The sequence below is a fragment of the Hoplias malabaricus genome, chromosome 2, assembly GCF_029633855.1.
Source record: "Hoplias malabaricus isolate fHopMal1 chromosome 2, fHopMal1.hap1, whole genome shotgun sequence".
NCBI lineage: Eukaryota > Metazoa > Chordata > Actinopteri > Characiformes > Erythrinidae > Hoplias > Hoplias malabaricus.
In genome coordinates this window covers 43,054,792-43,078,073 of record NC_089801.1, presented here as the reverse complement: position 1 = coordinate 43,078,073, position 23,282 = coordinate 43,054,792, and the positions used below count along the sequence as shown (strand labels likewise).

At 40.1% G+C, this 23,282-nt stretch overlaps 1 protein-coding gene across 1 annotated transcript in view; it reads right to left on the bottom strand.

The window, feature by feature from the left end:
* The window catches only part of mtus1b (microtubule associated tumor suppressor 1b), a 36,043-nt gene extending 14,044 nt beyond the window's left edge, over positions 1-21,999 (bottom strand). Inside the window, exons 1-6 of the mRNA XM_066662040.1 lie at positions 21,853-21,999; positions 9,895-12,018; positions 8,835-8,889; positions 7,293-7,433; positions 6,683-6,811; positions 4,939-5,019 (exon numbers count right to left, since the gene is read on the bottom strand). Of these exons, the coding sequence (XP_066518137.1) occupies positions 4,939-5,019; positions 6,683-6,811; positions 7,293-7,433; positions 8,835-8,889; positions 9,895-11,829 (2,341 nt within the window). The 5' untranslated portion in view covers positions 11,830-12,018; positions 21,853-21,999. The remainder of the gene's footprint in view (positions 1-4,938; positions 5,020-6,682; positions 6,812-7,292; positions 7,434-8,834; positions 8,890-9,894; positions 12,019-21,852) is intronic.
* Positions 22,000-23,282: the final 1,283 nt, after the last annotated feature.

The following is a 23,282-nucleotide window of genomic DNA, read 5'->3' as shown; positions in this document are numbered from 1 at the left end:
TACAGAGACTGCTGTAAACACCAAGCCATCAGCATAGTCAGGACAGTGACTAGAACATCCCAGGACAGTCAGGACAATGCTGAAGGAAATCGTCTGGAGAGTTGAGAGAACAAGGGTTTGTGCAGAAACGGAGTGATGGAGAGAAGAGTGTTTACCTATTGGAGCCTGGGTCTGGAGGCACATACTTAGAGGCCATTCAGACTGAGACAGGGAGCGCCCCCTGGTGCCTGTAGTGCAGAAAAAACAACCAGAGTAACGTCCTTCTGACGATCAGTGTCAGAATAATGGGGAAGAAGGAGTGAAGAGACCACCGCAAGGGTCTATATACACTCACACACACTCACACACACACACACACATGATATTCAGTTTCCATAATCATAATTTCAATGCTGGCCCTCAAAATTCTATCAAAACCAACAAGTGTCTTTTATGTATATACATACATTATATGTACATTATATGTATATACGTAATATATATTCCATTGGTTTTGTGACACTTGTAAGTGCCTGCTATTGAAATGATGATTACTGTAGCTAATTAACCTAACTGTAAACCATAACCCCTAAACCTTTAACCTAACCCTAACCTCCAAACCCTTAACTCCTATCCCCAAATCCTAAAACCTAATCATAACCTGTAACCTATCCCTATCCCTAACTCATGTCTTCATCTTTTATCAGTGATTTAATTACTACTTTGCAAAGCAGCCTGTGAAGTCCCCCACCCAACACACACACACACACACACAGAGAGAGAGAGAGAGAGAGAGAGAGAGAGAGAGAGAGAAGGTGGTCGAAAAGGGGAATAATCCAGGATTATGAGAACGAGGCCAGCGGCTGTTTTCAGATTATCACAAATCACATGCTGATAAACTGACGGACAGAGTAAAGGTCAGTGGACAGCGGGATGTACAGAGGGATGGAAAGAGGGATAGACAGAGCGAGCAGAGGGATGAGGAAAAGAGGTAGGCTCTGGTTTGTCCCAATTTGGCCGGAGTGTGTGCGCCATGTTTAAAGCTCAAAATCACATGCTCATGCGAAAGTGGGTCTCCAGCTTACACACGTAGATCCAAGTGAGTTTGTGCATCAGGTATTTATCTCATTGTGGGGACAACAAACATGTTTACACACTGACTGTGTGGAACTCTCCTGCACTTGTGAGGACTGTTGAATGGTATTAATCTAGTGTGTGTTCCTCTTTGCTACAAAAAGAGTCTCCAATCTTTACTCTAGATGCTGGAACATTGCAGTGGGGCTTTACAGCACTCTTGCTGATGTTTGGCCCTGGGTATAGTGATGTTAGGGTGGATATGTATATATGTTATTAAGGTGTAATACCACAGCTATTGAAGACAACTAGTAAATTGGTACTAGGTATATATATACATTCTGTGTGTGTGTGTGTGTGTGTGTGTTGTGCATTCTAAAAAAAGACATCCATGCTCCATCATACCTGTTTCCATGGAAACAGACATGTGAATCTCCTGTTCTCCTGATCTGACAGCTTGCGCATGAATTTGTGTGTGTGTGTTTGGAAGATTTCAGTGTGTCTTGGAATATCCTCAGTGGAACAGCAAGAGAAAGAGTGAGCTTGAGAGAGAAGGTGAGAGATAGATAGAGAGAGAGATAGAGAGATAGAGAAATATATATATATATATATATATATATATATATATATAGAGAGAGAGAGAGAGAGAGAGAGAGAGAGAGAGAGAGAGAAAGAGAGAGAGAGAGAGAGAGAGAGAGAGAGAGAGAGATAGGGAGTACATCCTAAACTGACCTCTGTGGAGAAAAGCTCTAACCTACATTTTAATCTGACATCATTCCAAGAGTTTAAGGCTTTAAAGAAGATACAGAACAGCAAACACGTGACACACAAACACACACAGCTTCAGTACTAATGAGGAAAAAAGAAGCAAGCATTGCACATGGTGCCCCCCGGCAATGTAACCACATATGCACATATACACCCCCCCCCCCCCACACACACACACACACACACACACAAACGACTGCTGTTATTGTGATAATACAGTAGTGAATACTGCTACACTCCTCTTTTAACACGCACTGAATGTGGAGTAAACAAGAAGGAAGAAAAGAGGAGGGAAAACAGCGGAGTGGAGAGGGAGCCGGAGGGGAGAGAAAGAGAGAGAGAGAGAGAGAGAGAGAGAGAGAGAGAGAGAGAGAGAGAGAGAGAGAGAGAGAGAGAGAGAGATTCTTTCCTGTGTTCTTAGATCATTGCAAGCCTAATTTTTTGGGTACAGTTCAAATTTGACTCCATTGGAAGGATTCAATTCTATCTGATTCATTTGACACAGTTCATTTTGATTTGATTCTTTTGGAATGATTCAGAATCAATTTTTAATATTCTTTCTTTTTTTATTTATTTTTTATTATGTTTTTTCCTTAGCTGTCACAACAAAATCTGCAATTTGCAAAAATGAGTGCCAACTGCATTAATTATTAGTATAATTATATAAAATGGATTATTTACAGTAAAATATGTAACATGCATAATGAATCAGAAGAATCAATGTGAGAGAGACACAGAAAGAAATAGAGAGAGACAGAGAAACAGACAGAGAGAGAAAGAGAGTGTCTCAAACCTGAGTGAAAGACCACGGTGGTCTTCTTGCAGGCTGCCGGCAGCTGGAGGTTGCGGAAAAGCCCCTTAGCCGTGAGTTTCACGTGGAAGTTAGACAGCGGGAGACGGGGTGACCACAGCATGGTCCAGAAACACACATACACACACACATACACACACCCACACACACTCTCTCTTTCTCTGTCTCTCCAAGCTGTTGACCAGAACACTGCCCAGTTAGAAACGTCTATGAGGTAAAGATCAGAGCTCCATCACTCTCAGCGCTCCACGACAGACAAGAGCAATGTGGCCATCGGGTTAAAAGAGAGGGAAAAAGAGAGGGAGGAGAAAGGGAAAATGCCGGAGAAGCCCCTCCCCCTCGCTTCAGATATCAGGTGGATGGAGACCGCATCGCCACGGCAACCAGGATGATGAGAGAGGAGCTGTCCAGGGAGCAAAGGTGCTGAATGGATACGCCACAGTGTAAATACTACACCAATACAGAGGCAGTAAATACTAACAACCTAGACGCACACACAAACACACACACTCACACATAAACACAGAGGGGGAGGGGAAGAGTGTGTAGGAAAGGGTGAGGCTGTGAATAATTATAAACCCTCCCACCTCTCTCTCTCTTTCTTTCTCTTTCTCTCTCTCCTTTTCTCTCTCCCTTCTTTCAATTTCAGTTCAATATTCTCTTCCTCTCTCTCTCTCTCTCTCTCTCTCTCTCTCTCTCAGCTGGATACAGAAAGTGAGGCACACAAATCAAAGCTACAGAGGAGCATGGATGTAAGTGTGTAGACCCCCTGCTTTAATCAGGGGGTACGGCTGCTGGAGGATTGCAGCTGACTGTGGATACAGTGTGTATCTACAGGGAAGATGACATGATCTGGGACGCAGAGCCTGAGGTCACAATTCCCAATTCCCAATGCTAAGAATCAAAGAGAGAGGTTAGAGAGAGAGAGAGAGAGAGAGAGAGAGAGGGAGAGAGAGAGTGAGAGAGAGAGAGAGAGAGAGAGAGAGGGAGAGGGAGAGGGAGAGAGAGAGAGAGAGAGAGAGAGAGAGAGAGAGAGAGAGAAAGAGAGAGATGAATACTGATGAATGTCTTTTGTGAAGAAATGCTTTGAGCGGTGTGTGTGTGTGTGGGGGGGGGGGTGCGTGTGAATGGCTGTGCTTTTATTCTATTGTGCTTTACAGAAATACAGACAGACAGATGGAATGGGCAGCTGCATGCTAATTAGCCCTCTCACACAGATACACACACAAACACACAGACACACAGACACACACACACACACACACATACTGCCCATTCCCTCCACATCATACAACAAAACATAATTTTGTGTCTCACAGCAGACTGTGACTGCCAGTGGCATGCAGCCATGAAAACGTTGCCATGGTGACAGCATCACTCACACACACACACACACACACACACAAACCCACACACACACAGTTTATCTCTCTCTTCTTTGTTATTATCTATAACTTTTTTCTCCTATCTTTCTCTCTATACCTTTTCTTTTTCTCACTTCCTTTTTCTCTCTTTCTCCCTTTTTCCTTCTCTTCTTTTTTACTATCTATCTTTTCTCTCCTATCTTTCTCTCTCTCTCTCTCTCTCTCTCTCTCTCTCAGTCTTTGACATAGATCTGAAATATTTGAGGGCTTTGCCTCAAATGCCTTCAGGTTGAGTCAGTAACACCAGTGTGTATGTGTCTCTGTGTGTGAGAAGCAGTGGTGGGTGGCCTCAATTAAAATATTATACTTAAATGTCAGAAAACACACACACACACACACACACACACACACACACACACACACACACACACACACACACACACACACACACAAGGCCCACAGCTGTTTACAATTCCAGAGGCACACACTAGTTTTTAATGTAAGGCACTGTGTGCTGTGTGTTATAGATTGGTGTGTGTGTGTGTGTTTGGGAACTGGCCTAAAAGACAAATAGATCTTTCTTCATCTTTCTTACACACACACACACACACACACACACACACACACACACACAGCAAATTATCCAGTGTTAAATCAACACTTTTAGTGTTAAATTAACAATGTTAGTGTAATAATTTAACACTCTTTGTGTTAGGTTAACACTAATAGTGTTGATTTAACACTGGAGAATTTGCTGTGCTATGTTCTGGTTACTTGTTCCCTTTGAAAAACAGTGTGTAACAATACAACTCTCAAAAAAAATACAATGTAACACAACCCACACACTGCTACACAGGCCAATGAGAACACAGAAAAACAATACACACACACACACACACAAACACACAAATACACACACACACACACACACACACACCATACCTGCAGGGGGTGGGTTGGTTTTTGCTGATCCACTGCGGGCATTCTGGGTAGTTTTGACTGGAGAGCGAATAGGCTTTTGGCCTAAAAACACGGTGCAGAAAAAATCAAACTTCATTTCAGTTCAGCTCCAGAAAAAAAAAAAAGACAAGGAGCAAAAAGTAAATAAATAAAAAGGAGTGCTAACACTTCTGGCTCCAAGGGCTTTAATGGTAGAACAGGTAAATACCTTGATCAATATATATGTCACTGGGCAGGGCTCCTGCTTGTTGATTGGTCAGTAAATTGGTGGGTTGGGTGTTAAGTCTTTGATCCACACTAAGGCCATTCAACTGAACTGTCAATCATTTCTTTTGTCAAACTGTCCATTCAGTGTTTTTGTTCCATCAGAGATGAGTTTTAACTTACCTTAAACTTACTCTATTCTCAGACTCTACCTGTCTTTACTAAACCTAGGTCTGATACTCCCTCTAATCCTGATCTTAAGCTTTAACCAGAATCCTAATCCTAATCCTGGTACTAATCCTAAAACTGCTGATAAGAAAATAAGTAAATTTTTTCAATCTAATTTGTTGCAGATTAATTCAATAACAAATAAATACTAATCCATATTCAAAGGAGAAAAATATATTTCTAAAAAACCTGTATCTAAAAATGCTGACAAATTTAAATAATAAGATTATATTATTATTATTATTATTATTATTATATATTATTATTATAAAAATCTTGTATAAAAATGAAGTAATAAAATAATTTAATATATCTCAAAATGATTACTGACATAATGTACATTATGTAGTTATTTTTAATCAATTCTTGATATAAATTTGTATTAAAATGTAATAATAAATAATTTTATTTAACTTGATTAACTTTATTGATGTAAAAGAAATTATGTTAGCTGAAGTAAATAAAGCTAAATTATAGGAGCTAGAATGATATTTTAAAACAAACTAATATCAAGAACCCGGTAACAAAAATAAATCTAATATATTTCATAAAATAAATAAGTATAATTAAATGAACTTAAACAAACAAGTGCATTTTTTTATTTTACTGAAAATGACATTTATATAGTCCTAAACATTATGCTTAAATATATTAATCATTTCTGACACAGTCATTTCAACTTGTTTATATATCAAAGATCATGTTTTGATAAGAGGCATATTAAGAGGCATTTGCCATTTATATGTAAATAGAGGCATATTCTAAATGGCAAATGCAGAACAGTGCCGTGAAACTCAAATCAGTTCATTAATAAGCAGGTTGTGGTCTGGTTTGGTCCACAGACTGAAAACAAAACAAACATCAAGAGCCGCTGTTTAGCGCCTCATTACTTTGATCAATCAAGGAGGTGACAAGCACAATTAAACTGATTAACGACCTGCAACGTGTCGATTAACTTGTTTGAACCCAGGGTTACACATAATGAGGAACAGATGTTTGGTCAGGATGGACTTTTATTTTGAAAGGTAGGTATGGGAGGCTTTTGGAAAAATGAACTGTATTATATTTATGACTCGTATTATATTTTAAAAATAGTATTAATAATGTATTAATGTTCTTTCATAGTCTGATATGCAGAAGTTATATAATAATTATATTAAAAATTATATGAATAAAAAAATACATTTTTAGTATTAAGGACATAGTAAACATGCTAAGAATTTATATCATTCAGGCAGTCAGAGACATAGTAAGAGCTAACGAGTCCTGTTTCTGTGTGTGTGTGTATCCTCACCCGTGTGTTTAGCAGGTGTAGCGTTCGCCCTGTTGCGTAGGTCTGCTGTTTTGTTATTAGCAGGTTTTGAGAGTGAGGAACAGGAGGGTCTAACAGTCTTCTCTTCACCCTTCATCACCTGGACCACTCCTGAGGATGGAGAGGACAGGGAGGACAGAGAGGACAAGAGCAAGGTCAACTGCTTTAGGGCATAGATAAGCATGAAGCGGCTGCATGTGAGCCTACGGTCAGTGCCCAGTGTGTGAGAAGGGACTTAGTTTCAATCAGTTCAAACTTTTTATATAATTAAGGAAATACATTTGTGAGATATTAAAGTTTGGCACAGCTGATTAGTGCACACACACACACACACACACACACACACACACACACCATAACTACACACCTTAATCAAGGGCTCATATGATGAAGCTGTGATGTTATCCTGGTTTTTATGGAAATGATGATTAGTCCTAAAGTAAATATTACGGCAGTGCATTTCCATAGAAACTGCATCTCTGTTGCCATGACGACTCAGAGAACTGCTTATTAACACTGAATTATCCATTCCACCTTAAGTGGCAGTTCAAGCCTGTTTTGACACATCTGACACATTTGAAAACACACACACCTCTGTTGTCGCTGGCTGCACTCCCAAGGGACGAGGAGCTGAGGCTTGTGGGTAGGCTGCCACTTTTGATTGGCAGTTTGGAGATGGCAGCTTTTTGAAGAGGTTTACAGGAAGAAGCAGGGCCACACATTTTGGAAATGCCTGCATCATAAAAAATACACCATCATCATCATCATCATATCATCATCATTGTCATCACCTTCATCATAATAATCATCATCTTCACACACCACTGGATTCGTGGTGAAAGTGCAGTTAAGGACTCTCTCTGTTTCATATCCTCATAGAGAGGGAGAGAGAGAAAGAGAGAGAGAGAGAGAGAGAGAGAGAGACAAAGAGAGAGAGAGGGAGTTACATTTACAGTTTCTTTACTTTAAATGTTCTTTTGTGTTCCACTGACATTGAACATAGCTTTGGTAAAACAAGTGTCAATATTTGTCATGCCAAATAATGCACATCTGATTTTTTTTTTTTTTGAGAGAGAGAGAGAGAGAGAGAGAGAGAGAGAGAGAGAGAAAGAGACCAGAGATGTTTAGGAAATGAATCAGGAATTACACACACATACACTCACACACTCACACACACACACACACACACACACACACACACACACACACACACACACACACACACACAGACAGACAAAAGCCTGGCTGTAGTCCTGACTGGGGTCAGAGTGGAGACTCCAAGCTCTGGACACATGAAACAAGCCAGGGATTGTCCAGGAGGAATCTAACCTTTCCACAAAACAAAGAAAAAAAAAAAAAAAAAAAGAGAGAGAGAGAGAGAGAGAGAGAGAGAGAGAGAGTGAGAGAGAGAGAGAGAGAGACGTAAAGTATATGTCAGAAAGAAACCAACAAATAAGTCCAGGGATACATTTCACTCTCTCTCTTTCTCTCTCTCTCTCTCTCTCTCTCTCTCTCACACACACACACACACACACACACACTTCCCGAAGTACACTTGTCTCTGAGGGCAGATAACCAGAGAGAACAAAACATTCTCCATTATCAGGGAAGAAAGAAAGAGAGGAGGAGAAAGGAAGAGTATTACGTAACACAAACCTGTGTGTGTGTGTTTACACCAGCTGCCCATTCAGTGTGTGTGTGTGTGTGTGTGTGTGTATTTGTCAGAATCTAGTGTACATGTTTTACATTTGTGACTATTTCCTTTTCTCAATAAGAGTGTGTCAACAACTCCATGTCCTTTCAGAACCACAGTGTTCAGCTGAGTTGTGGTCTCTGACTTGTGCACAGTGTTGTATTTTATAACAGTACTTACATTATAGGTACTTGCATACAGAATCAGTCTTTGTGTGGAATTGCAGAGTGTGGTTTTAAAATACGTTTGACATTCCAACATGTGCTCTCACACACGCAGACACACACACATACACACACACACACACACGCACACGCACACACACACACGCACACACACACACACAGTTCTCAACAACTTTTAAAAACTTTGAGTGCGTACATGTGGAACACAGCATTTTGTGCGTGTGTGTGTGTGTGTGTGTGTGCGAAAGACACTCACCAGTTCTCCCACCCACAACTCTGGGGGTCTTCACTCCAGAGCCCCTAGAATTTGTCTGCAGAAAATCAGAGGGATTAGAGAGAGAACTCCACGACAGAGTCCCATACACAGACAACATGCTGTTAGACATGAGAGAGGGAGCGAGAAATAGAGAGAGTGAGAGAAGGAAGAGGAGGAGCAGAAAAGAAGGAGGGGAAAAGGAAAAGGGAAACAGAAAACATAAGAAGGAGGGAAGACAGAGAGAGAAAAAAGTTGGAAACAGACAAGAGAGAGAGAGAGAGAGAGAGAGAGAGAGAAAGAGAGAGAGAGAGAAAGAGAGAGAGAGAGAGAGAGAGAGAAAGAGAGAGAGAGAGAGAGAGAGAGAGAGAGAGAGAGAGAGATGGTAAAGGGGTGGTAAAAGAGAATTTACCATCATGTGCAGCTTTAAATGTTGGAATCATGAGTGTATGGAAGGCCCTAAACCTAACCCTGTACTTAACACTGAACCCCTAAACCTAACTCTGTACTTAACCCATAACCCTTAAACCTAACCCTAACTCTGTACTTAAATTTGACCTTAGCACTAGACCAAATCTTAACCCTAGGCCAAACCCCAATTACTGACCTCAGCATTAGGCATCAGCCTATCCTAACCCTAAACCCCAAATCATCCTAAACTTCAAACCTAAAATTAACACTAGCTGCAATTCTAAGCCCAGACATTAAAGGTGATGTTCACAATGTTAATCAAATACATATTTTAAATTAATAAAATTCAGAAAATATTTCCTCAAAAGTTGCTGCTATCTGCTTTGTTTGCTCTGGAAATGGGGGGAGTATATTTTCTGTGAGAAGTGTAGTGCTCCAGAATTGCCTCAGTTGCCTAACCTTAATTCTAAAAGTACAGTGTGAGGTAATGGGGATGCATCCCTCATTCTTGCAGTAACAGCTTCTAATTTTCTGATGACAATCTGCCTCTAGGACCTTTGTAATGTGTAATGTTTGATGCTAGAATTGTACCAGATGTCTGATGTTTAAGGAATTCTTGAGAGGACAGGTAAGAAAAGCAAGAGTCACTTACTGGGTCTATGTCCTTCGGAATCTCTTCTGGAAGGTCCTCTAGATTGACCTCCTCATTGCAACATTCATGTTCTTCTTTTACTACTTCCATGACCATGGTTCTTTCGTTTTGCCCCTGGTTGTCATTGATGACCATCTCTGAGCTCTGTCTGGCATCATTTCTCTCTACTTGGAATATTATGGCTCTAGATTTGATATCTGGGACAGTTGTTCTTGCCTGATTTGATGACGATCTTTTTGTCTTCTTGACAATGCCATCAGCATCTTGCTCTTTCCTATTGGCTGGTCGCCCCCTAGTGGGTGGAAGCTTCCTCTCAGTTCCTGCCCCTGATTGACTGGCAGTAACAGGTCTTGGTGCAGAACTAGACCTTGAGATGACCTTTGGTTTGACATTCTTTAAATCAGGTCTAGGAAACCTTTTGATTTCGGCTCTGGTGGCTTTGGTCAAAGAAGTCCTTGCGGAAGGTCTGGTTTGGACCTGACCTGGACTATATTTTTGGCTTTGAGAAGTGGGTTTTGCTTTGCTAGGAGAGTCTGTGACTGTAGGTGTGGATGAGATAGTCATGTTTTCGAGGTCCTGTTTTGGTTGTGAAAGATGTAACAGAGATAGACATGGTGCTGGAGAGGGGCTTATCTCAACAAGAGGCTCAGCTGGTTCTGGCACAGAATCTTGATGGAGCAAACTCAAAGGGCTGACATCCAGCCTCTCCACGTAGCTCTGCATCTGGCCTTCTTCAGTGTAAAATTCCATTGCTTCTTGATCTTCATACCCTGGGTCGACAGAGGGCCTCCTGGAAGACCTCTGTGACTGGCCCTCTTCAATGTGAAGCTGTGCTGCTTTTTGAAGTTCTTCTTGATAGAGCTCATTCATGGAGCTCTGCATCTGCTCTTCCTCAGCATGAAGTTCCATTGATTCATGAAGGGCCCCCTGATGGCGCTCACGCACAGGTCCCACTTCAAGGATCCTGGCTGAGTTTTGAACCTGGTCTTCCTCAGTTAGAAGCTCCATTGGTTCCTCAGGAACCTGATGTTGGAATGTATTCCCAGGATCTTTTTCAGTGTGGAGCTCCACTGACTCCACAAGAGCTTCCTGAAGGAGCTCACCCACAAGGCTCATATCAAGGGCCTTGGTTGAACTCTGCATCTGGTTTTCCTCAGTGTGATGGTCCATTCTTTCCTGATGAAGCTCACTCACAAGGACCAAATCAAGAATTATAGCTGTGTTTTTCCCCTGGGCATCTGAGTGAGGCTCCGGTAACCCAGGATTCTCCTGATGGATCACACTCAGATGCTCCACCATTGTGCACCTGGAAGAGCTCTGCATCTGGGCCTCCTCAGACTCATCATGACACTTCATCCCCAAATCAGCTGAACTCAGAGACAGAAACGAGTCTTCCTCTTCATCATTGTCCACCTCCTCATACCCAGAACAGCATAGTGCTGCTTCTGTTGCTGAAGAGTCTTCTGAACTCCTCCTGCCATGATCACCATTGCTCTGCGCATCACTACGGTCATTGTTGGGGTCTTGTTTATGAGTCAGTATCAAAGTAACATTATCTTGATCATCATAGATCTTTGACCAGCTTTCTTCTTTGGCGTCTAAGTAGACAGACACTGAGTTCTCATTGTCATTTTCAAGTCTACAATCAGGACTCTGAATCCCAGAGTCATCCTCACCTGTGGTCACTTTCCTAACCATAATTATCCCCTCTGCCATGTCCACGTCCAGTGGGCTGTCAGTTCGTCCATTGCTAAGACTGCTAAGACTACGCATCGAGTCTGGAGAGGCTGAGGATGATGACGATGCTGATGACAATATGGAACACTCAGTAAAAGTGGTGGCATCTACAGAACCAGTTTGTAATGGTAACTTCAAGCTGTGTTGGACCTCATTTGGAGGTTTCATGGTCCGTGATGATGGCTGAAGCTCACTCATATCTCCACTAATACACTAACCACAGGTAATCCAGTTAGTAATTAGCCTGCTAACACTGCCACATGTCCCATATCTACCCTTGGCCACTGGAAGCTGAGAGTTGCCTATACTGTCAACCAGCTCTTTCAGGCTGTAGTATCCAAGCACCTAAGGGAGTCCATGATGTCACTCTTGTTAAATCATATGCACCTACAGAGGGGAAAAACATTAGACAACTCATATTAAACAGTACTGATATACATAAAACACAGGTCATCCAAGTTTGAGTTGAAAAGAGAGAGAGAGAGAGAGAGAGAGAGAGAGAGAGAGAGAGAGAGCATTTCTGCCATCTGGTGGTCAAACCGAAAACACTGTACCACTGACAGGAACAAAATATTCCTACATCCAAACTGAAAAACCCCAAATGACTTAATCCTTAGTCAGATGTATTAACTCTCACCGCAGTTCTCCTCAGACTATGTTTAATATGAGCCTGTGTTTGGAAATTTGGAAAGCCTATGTTTGGAAATTTCAGAGCTGAGATGTAAACAAATTCATTCAGAGTGGTCTGGTGAGGGGTTTTCAGTCTTATTTCTAGTGGTGCTGAATGTAACAAGACATCTACATGTCTACAACACATTATTATTATTTACTCTCTACAAACAGCAGTGGTTTATAAGAAATGGTGACATTGGTGAAATAATTTGGGCTACGTTGCCTTACAATGCCATGTACATCTATTACTAGTACTTCACTTTGGTTTGTTGGAACAATCCTAGAAAATCCATTCTCCCTAATGTTCCCATGTTAGCTTCTAGTCTTTATCTTCTACATGACGTTAGTACTTCTCCAGTCTTTTAAAAATACACTGTGTTTCAAAATGTATCTTAAACCAATCATAAAACAATATCTTCGGCATCATATCAATTTTCATAACTGTTTAATGCAACAACTTTCTGTAAATATGTCCTTTCACAACCACTTTGAACAATTCTGTCTATTACTTCCTCTAAGAACTGAGCATGTTTAGCTCAAACTACCTTCAAGAAATAAAATAAATAAAAGGTTTTGCTGAAATATTTAAGTACTTTATATGTTATTTGGAAACAATATTTTGTACTAAAATCACTAAAAATATGTCATTTAAATGATATGAAGTTACACTTGATGTATACTGAATATACAAGTTCCCAATCTTCTGATATGAGTAGAATTCTCTCAACTGGCAGACTGAAGTCTAAAAACAAATAAAAAGTGTTTTAATTATTAATAAAATATTAAATATATATCACAATATCATTAGTACAAACAAACAGGACTGTTCAAAAAACTCACTTATAAAAGTAAAAAGTATAAAAGTAGCAGTAACATATAATACCATGAAACACAGTATTACAATTTACAATACTTGTAAATTAGAAATATATTACTTATATCACTTATAGTGGCAAAAATAACATAATTTGTAACTGAGTATATTATTTGTAAACTTATATAATTGACATTATATATTAGTAGTAATTCAGTAGAAATTAATCATGAATTCATTCATTGTCTGTAAGCGCTTATCCCATTCAGGGTCATGGTGGTTCTGGAGCCTACCCGGAATCATTGGTTGCAAGGCAGGAACACACCCTGGAGGGGGCGCCAGTCCTTCACAGGGCGACACACACACTCACACACACATTCACACCCAAGGACATTTCTGAGTCACCAATCCACCTTCTGTTTTTGGAATGTGGGAGGAAACTGAAGCACCCAAAAGAAACCCATGCAGATATAGGGAGAACACACCAAACTCCTGACAGACAGTCACTTAGAGCAGGACTGGAACCCACAACCTCCAGGTCCCATTTTATGTACAGCTGTTGGAATATGGTGCCTCATCACTCCAGAGAATGTAGTTCCAATGCTTAATGCTGGAGGGCTTTATACCCTTTATACCCTTAGGCCCGAAAATAGGTTTTCATTTATGTCATGCTTCCCTATAGAGGTTAAAGCAATGTCGACCCATGTTGTATCAACATTTTCTCCATCAAAACCCTTGCTAGCACAGTGGAGTGTGAAGGAATGTAGAAATCCTACTTGTTCTAAGGTAAAAGTCAAGTGCAAAGCTCAGTAATTCCATCAATTTTAACAATAGCAGTCTTTAAGTCATTATCATAATCCCACAAGATCCAGAGCAGACTCAATAGAAGGTTTCAAGGTTAGAGGTTTCAAAATAAAATAAAGTACATCAGCACAGTTTAAGTATACTTTCTGTTTGTCACGGAGTTGCACTTGAAGACTGCATGATTAATGCAGAAATTAATATTATAAACCAAATGGACACACACACACATCTTATATCCATATAGTAGCTGTTCATCAACACACTGTCGCTAATGTGGGTCAGAAACTATTAAAAGGAGCAAGGATTTTATTTTCATAATCAGGACAGCACTCCTCTGACAATGAAGACAACGGAGTCCTGTGTCTTCACATGAAAAATGACAGCTTCTACCAAATGCCTTCAAACAAAAGAGCTACCGTTTACAGCACAAAGTCCAGAGCAAAACAGCTGGTCATTGTGTGATAAAGGTCAGTTACACAAGTCTGCTTTTTGCCCCAAAATGCAGTCGATCAGCAAAGTTATATCTGGTGTCTGCAGTTTGTTAATGAGGTTTTTCTTTGGAGCTGTGAGGCTAATGTCACTAACTAATCACAGGAGCAAATACCGAACAGAAGTTAGCATTGTAGCTTTCAGATTCTGAGGAGAAAACAATTGTTTAGTAAAGAAAACCCTAGCTAACCTGGTTTTTCCTTCTCAGCATGTATTTAATCACCCGTGATATGTATTTTTTTTGTTTTGCTTACACCATGTGTTCAAAGGTTTGTAAACACAGCTACAAATTTGTGAATGCTGCTACTTTCAGTTTTATCAAGCAGAAAACCACGTTAATGCTTTGAAATATTAGATGACATTCCTCCCGAGTGGTTTGGTGTAATTATTTAGTCCCTGATCTTTTGTGGTTCCATGCGATCTGAGCAGGAACTAAACAGTGACGTGTAAACTTTGCAGAACACTGACTGGCCAGGTACCATACAGTAAAAAGAAAATGCCATAGTTTGCTGTTTCAGTCCCTGGTGATGCCCTAGCCATCCATGACTAAATGTTCAAGAGTGCACAACTGACCTCATTATCTATCTGGGTGTCTAGGGTGACCCTCCCTGTCCTCTCAACACAAGAACAATGCTAGAGAGAGTCATTTAACTTACATAGCAAATTTGGCCAGTTAGTATTCTCCTCAAAACGTGTTGAGCTCCTTTGCCTTTGTGTTAGCAGCAGTTGGAAAAGAAGCAGTAATTGCCTTTACACCCTGCCAAGGTAGTGGGTTCACACTGTGTGTAACGGGATGTCCTGGCTAAAATGGGGAATGTAATCACTTGCAGAAACCCAAACAGCATGTGACAAACAAAGTCACACCTACTCTGCTCAGAGGTCAAAAGTTCATCTGTGGAAGTTCATCTGATGACTATATTTAACGACATCTTCAGATTATCTCCTACTCAGTAGTGGAAACCTATAGAATGAGAACTTCAGAGATGAAGAGAAATAGTTCCACTGAGAGCAGGGTGTGGAGGGACACGCTCCACTGGACACATGTCACCCCAGATCATCTCTGGTCACTGGACCCAGCTCCAGCCTGGAGTGTATTTTATCAGGACTATCAGGGATTTACTAACACACCGGAGGACACTGCTTACAATGGTGAGCTCAGCTACATTTGTATTCACCAACTGTGGATGTTTCTATAGAAAAACATGAAATAAAATGGAATGCTCTGAAGCAGCTGGACATGAGCCTGTTGTAAAGCCCTCTAAGGATCATAAAGCCCTGGAGCTACATCCTATACATTTTGAGTGAGCTGGACCATCCACCACCAGTTTCTGACCTGTTTATATGGCTGTCCTCCATGTTCTGTAAGAGCTACAACACATTTAATGTATACAAATTAAGCAACTCTTTCATGTTGATGCTTGCAGAGCACCATAGCTGTCTTAAAGACAGAGAAAGATACAGAGAGAGAGAGAGAGACAGAGAGAGAATGTTCATGAATTAAAGGTAGTGTGCACTGCTGCTGAAATCCAATAGTGAGCAATAAGCTTAAAAAATAGTGAAGAGGTCAGTCAAGGTCAGACAAACACAAAAACTGGCCACTATGACAAAGGGGCCCCTAATGTGACATGGTGGTTCTTATTAATAAAATGTGGCCCCAAAATATTTTGCATTATTTGGTGGCCTCAATATATTAATTCATAGCCTGAAAACATTATATTTTGTTCTCAATATATTTGATATATATTATAAATATATTGTTTTGTGGCCTCTATATATTAATTTGTGTCTTCATTATCTTGTGGCACCTTGTGTATTTTTCGTGGCCTCAACATATTATGTCCTCAAAATAGTATTACAATATATATATTTTGTGGCCACATCTTATCGAAAGCAAGCCATATTATCTCAGAGGTTCCCACTACTGTACTTCCACCGTGCTGGAGTAAAGTTAGACTATGACTTATTACACCTTCAACAAGACGGGTCTCAAGAGAAGTAACATGGACAAAAAAAGTCAAAACTGCTTTGACATATTTTACAACATTACTACAAGAACAGTCATTCATTCTCTCTCTCTCTCTCTCTCCATCCCTCCCACCTACCAATCCCCTTAGAGACAGCACATATTGCATAATACATTGTCACTGTGAACATCCTTTCACAAACCCACAAAGCAGTGCAGGTTTGAGGGAATTTAATAAATTAAAGGCAACCCCACCCTTACCTCCTTACATGCTCCAGATCTCAAAAAGCTTTTCACACCTGCACTTTCTTTCCCACACTCAAAACAAAAAAACAAAACAGACCTCCCTTAAGGACAGAAGTTCACTTTGTGTCCAGTCTTGGAATCTAGTTTGTAAACACATGGAAACACATGGATACACACTAGATCCCATTAAATATGTGGACCCCTCTCTGATTTGGGATTTTCATTACATTATGGTTCCGCAAGTGTGGTAGTTTCCACTACTTGTGTAATCTGCTTTGAAAACACTGACCATGGCATTGCCCAGTAGAATGTGGTACCATTTTACATTGTGCCTAATAGGCTAGAGGGGTAAAAAACATCCAGGATTGGGCTGTAGAGCAGTTGATGTGTGTTTTCTGGGGTTATCTGCTTTTTGATGCTGAATATTGCTGTTAGGATTTGACAGAATTACTGCAGACAAGAAGCATACATTTTATGTACAGAGAATGTAGTTCCAATGCTTAATGCTAGGGGGCTTTATACCCTTTATATGCTTAGGCCCAAGAATATGGTTTCATTTATGTCATGTTTCTCTATAGAGGTTAATGTTGTATCAACATTTTCTCCATCAAAAACCCTTGCTAGCATGGTGGTGTGTGAAGGAATGTAGAAATCCCACTTATTCTTAGTTAAAAGTCAAGTGCAAAGCTCAGTAATTCCATCAAATTCAACAATAGCAGTCTTTAAATCATTATCTTAATCGCACAAGATCCAGAGCTCAAAGTGAGAGCACCAGTTAGCCCCACCTTCTTCGCTTGTAAACTTGGCTAGGAGTCTAACGCAGGCTCAGTAATGTATGCCCTGAAGAAATGATCTATGAACCTAAGCACACCACCCATGTTCCATTGCCTCTCCTACATGGCACCACCCAAAGTTTCTGGACACCTGCTTATCCAGACTGTATCCATTAGCTAGGTACTGATTAGCACTGATGTTGAATGATTAGCAAATGGATAGAGGTTCATCAATCCAGAAAGAGCAGTTCTGTTCCACAGTTCAGTGCTAGTGGCCAGTATATCCCTGAGGCTTACATTTGGCTTTGAGAGGTATTCTATATCTTATAAAAGCTGTATCCACCATGGATTCAACTTTTAATAGGCTGAATGTGCTCATTAAAATTGTTTTTCAAAAATATTTGGACATTTCTTGTAACAAAAAGAAAAGAACCCATTTAAGACTCACTCCCCAGCACATACTACCACATGTCTGTCCAACTCCTGCTGAGGCAATCTGTATGTTGAATTTTACAGCACTGTTAATAAAAACTGAATTATACAACCTAGGCTTAGCATTGCTGTAAAGGCAAAGCACCACATTCCAGTCCCAAAGTTAATAGCTGTGATTTTTATGGGACAAAGTTCATCAGCTCTACAGCGTCAGTCACACACCTTACTTCCCATGTTAGCTCATTATACGGTATATTTACCACATTAATCCACAGATATTGAATGGACTAGCATTGACTATAATTAATGTTACTTGACTAGAATTATTGTTACTTGACAAGACTAATATTAAATTTACTCATTGACTTGACTAGCAGTAGAATTACTTGAACAGCATTAATGTTACCTAACTGGATTATCATTAACTTTACTTGAGTTAGCAAGTATTAACTAGCATTAACATTTCTTCACTAGCATTTATGCTATGTTACCACTACTTAATTTCACTAACAAAGTCACATTTGTGACTTGCATTTTTTGTAACTTTATTAGCACAGCATTCATATTAAATAATTATTGAGCTAGACTTACATTAAAATTACTTAACTAGCATTATTTAACTTCACTTCACTAGCTTTAACATTCCTTGATCTTACTAGTATTAACCTAATTAACTGGACAAAGCTGAGTATTACTTGAACAGCATAAATGTTACTTTATTGGACTGTGATTAACTTAACTGAGTTGACTAAGATTAACATTTGTGACTAGCGTTTATATTATGTATCTAGCATTAATATTACTTTTAAATTACTTTGTTTTGTTTTTTTTACTTGACTAGCATTACTTGAATACATTTGCTTTAGTGGTACTTAACTAGTATTACTTAGATACACCAGCATTAATATTACATAACTAGCATTACTTGACTTACATTCACTTAATTAGAAGTAACTTTACATTACTAGTATTAACTAGAACTGTCTAGCATTAAGGTCAATTGACTTAACTAGCTTTAAAATGAATTGTATTTACTAGTGTTAAGGTTAATTTACTGGACTAACATTAATATTATTTGACTAACAGTAACTTAATTCCCTTGGCTAGCATTTTTGAATTCACTGACCTGTACATGTACAGGTCAAGCTAAACAGAATTATAATTTTGTAGTGCCCCCTGGGTACTGCAGGTTATAGAGGATCATTATGAATCTTTCAAAACCTTAAGTGGACAAAGAAGAGAACTAGCAGTTTATGAGATTTTGTGGGTGGATTTTGTGGGTTTGTACTTACAGTAGAAAAATATAAATAGATTAAATGTTTCAAACATTTCACTTTCCTTCAATCAAAACATGCAACTCAATGCAGATGTCTGTAATTGGGTAAATTAAAATAGTGTGAATTTATAGTGAATATAAATATGACCATGTACATTATCAGTATGTTGATTATCACAATGTTTGATATAAATTATTTGGGTGGATCCTCTGCTCAGAAAGTTACAGAACCTGGGTTCTAGACATCTTGTGGGGGTCCCAGACGGGGATTAAGCCTAGTGCTGGACTACACAGCATTTTGTATTTTGATTTTCCACTGAAAGAGGATAGGCTAAACTAGGATTAAAACCTTATTGATGGTTTTGTCTGTTTAGGACATTGTTTCACAGAGAATACACACCTCTCCTGCTATTTTTTCTCCCAGCTCTGAGCGGTTGCCATAGAGATGGATGGTCTGCTTAGTCATTTTGTGCCTGGCTGATGCCATGGCTTGGTAAGACAGGCCTCAGGAATAAAATCCTGGAAATACATTTCTCAGCCAAATCATCCTAATCCCGCCACTAATAGTCTGCCACATCATTGGCACCACTGTCTAAACCTCTGCCATTGCTCTTAAAGGCAGAGGAGGAAGTAACTCTCAAATCTGATTTCATAGATTTGTTAGAATAGACTTCGAGCCTTTTGAAAGGCCACGTTACCAAGAAGCAGGAACTATTTTTCCATTAGCTCTGATTAGAAAAGAAAATAATGACACTTAGCTGGTGCATGTGGTCTACATAAAAGTATATATACCATGCTGATGTGATATGCACACAACCTGCAAGTCTGTACATTAATCACAAAATCCTGAGATGCCAAGCTATGACAAAGCACCATGCAACTAAAGCAACATCACTGGCGCCATTTACTACACACATGTAGGAGAATGCTAACAGGTAACTGTGTAACAGACAAGCCTACACACCAAAAATAATAAGGACACTTCTCATTCATTCCTTTATTCTCTGCATCTGCCTATCCAGTTCAGGGTTGCAGTGGATCACTGGGCGCAAAGTGGGAACACACCCTGGAGTGGGCAACAGTCCTTCACAGTGTGACACACACTCACATATTCACTCACACGCTCACATCTATGGACAATTTTTGAGTCACCAATCCACCTACCAATGTATGTTTTTGGACCATGGGAGGAAACCTGAGCACCCGGAGGAAACTCACGTAGACACAGGGAGAAACTTCTAACAGACAGTCACCCGGAGTCAGATTGGAACCCACAACCCCAGGATCCTGGAGCTGTGTGACTACAACACTACCTGCTGCGTTAAGTTATAAATATGTTATGTAAATATGTTATTAAATAAACAAATAATTCATTAAATATATAAATATTTAGAGGCAGTATAAAACTACTGAGCTTGCTCAGTTGGTGAAGCACTGCTTCCAAATTTTGAGAAAAATATTTTTGTATCCTACCCATGCAGAGGCGATTGTTGTTTTTTGGGATGGCACATTTGGGTTCTGCAGGATGTGAGGCATTCCCTTGCTTAAGGGCAAGGCCTTCCTTTTTTTTACAGGTTGGAGTTTCCTTTTGCTACAAGATCCCAGCTCTTGAAATTTCAAGTTTCAGGAATTCCTCAGAGTCTGAAGAGCTGGATACACCCTGGTGAACATCCAAAAAACTTGCTTTGATAGACAATAAGAGAAGCTAGTTGCTGTTACACTGGCACAGTCCAACTCTCCACCACTACATTACATCAAAACGTGGCCTGCACAAATGCTATGGCACACTTCCCTTTGTGTTTTAATTTTTTAATGTCTTAACATGTCTTTGTCTACATCCTTGGTCACTGATCTCTCTATATGTGTAGAATACAGAGGCCCAGACTAGTGTTATATATCACATCCAATTCTGTGCGAGCAATGTGCCAAAACATGAGCCAGCAGTTCTTTACGTCCTTGTGAAAAGACACATCAGCTTGTTTTGGGTGTGTGTGTGTGTGTGGAAAACAACATACACACACATGGTATCTCTCACTGGTGACATGCGAGTGTGTGTAAACATACTCAGAATGGTCAATAGATATCTCCATTTGAGGACCTGGAGCCTGGCCAAACTCTGGAAATGCTGTGTCCAGTGAATATATGGATCCCTGCTTGTTATGTAACTTACTGGTGGCCAAATGGTGACCAAAGAGCATAATGTTGAACTCGAAGAGACTGAAAACCTATCTACACACCAGCAGGTTTCTACTTGTTTAACAGGACCCAGTAGCTATATGACAGACTGGAGAAACTACACATGAGAGTGAGGTTACCATGCCCTGTGCCAAGTGTAGGCTAGAGATGTGTAAAGCCCCCAACAGTGAGGGAGCTCTGTCTTGTACATTAACTAGTCATCCATCAGTTAGGACTTAATGTTCTCATGTTAGCCATCAGATTTTACAGCCATGTCCCATGTCCCAAGAAAAACCTTTCCAGAAGAACAGAACCTGTTACTGCAGCAGAGGGTGAACCACCTCCATATTAAGACCCAAATTTTAGTAGGAAATAAAGACATTGCAGCAATTATATATTTCCCTTAAGCCTCAAGGACATATCACACAGTGTAAGTGAATATACTTATACTTGCACCCAAGATGCAAATAAGTATTAGAATATTTAATAAATATTGTAATGCTCATTTGCATATATACTACATAAGGAAAAGTTTGCTAGGCATAAAGACCCACACAAGTCAGCAACAGCTACTCACCTCAGTGGCCAAATGCTGGGAAATGGAAAAGTGAACAGTCCGCAGTTGGCAAGGAGGCAAGAGGAGGTACGTCACATGCACCCACACACACTTACACACTGATACACACACATACATTGAGGACAGCAGTGAACGAGCCTGCCTCATGCGATCCTGTCAGCTTTCTGATAGCTAACGAAGAGAGAGAGAGAGAGAGAGAGAGAGAGAGAGAGAGAGAGAGAGAGAGAGAGAAAGAGCGCCCTCCCCCTTTGGACTTTAGCTGCAGCCAAATCATGCCGCAGTAACACTGACAGAACGGTGTATGTGTGTGCGTGTAAGTCTGAGTGACTTTTCGAAGGCAGCCCTGGAATGTGTTTTTCCTCCCTTACCAAGAACACTTCATGCCAGCACACACACACACACACACACACACACACACACACACACACACATTTACCCAGTGATTTACCCATGTTTTACAGAAGTTTGCGTAACTAAAAAATTAAAGTCCAAACCTGACTGCACTAAAGTTCCTCATGCCACTGCTCCTATTTTACATAACTGTAAAAGGTTATCAGTGTATCGCTGTGGAATTAAATACCTACCATTTAATTTGGTTTCTTTAAAATGTGGCCAATATGAAGAAAATGGAAGAGAGAGAGAGAGAGAGAGAGAGAGAGAGAGAGAGAGAGAGAGAGAGAGAGAGAGAGAGAGAGAGAGAGAGACTAGATAAAACTATGCATTAGAAAACAAAGACAACCCTCTAGGCATCAACCAGAGAAAAGTTGAAAGTTTGATCCATGCTGAAGCCAACCGTAACCAGGAGTCAAAGAGAGCAAATGTGTATTCTTGTCAGATTTGTTTTGGGGGAGTCCAGCAGTGTTCGGTTATATGTAGTGGTCGGTTGCATGTGTTTCAGAAAAAAATATATAAATAAATAAGCCATGTGTAAGCCCATGTCCTCAGAAGGTATAAAAACAAGCACGTGTGTGTGTGTGTGTGTGTGTGTGTGTTTAGGTTAGGTCCCCTGGGCCAGCAGTGTGGGGCCTGTTCATTTCCATTGCTAAGTAGTTGAAGCACCACTTTTAAACATCTCTTAAGAAAACTGTATTTGTGGCAAGTCATTTTATACTAAAATGTGTGTAGCTTGATAATTCACAATAGAATCTGGAAACTCTGAGTATAAATTCTGACAAGTTAGGACTTACCTAGGTAAAATGTTTACTGTGAAATTACAGCTTCAAAATCATTGTGATGCTCCACTGAGTTGTAAAAGGGAGAACAGATACTCTGTAGTGGCTACTTTGGGCTCAGCACTGTAGAAACCTCACTATGTAACTCCTGGGGGAGGGTAAGACATGAACTATCCCTCTCCATCTTTTTAAGACAGTTTTGTATAATTGGGAGCCCAGGAGCAAATAAAAAATATCTTACCAAGTGTTACTTCACAG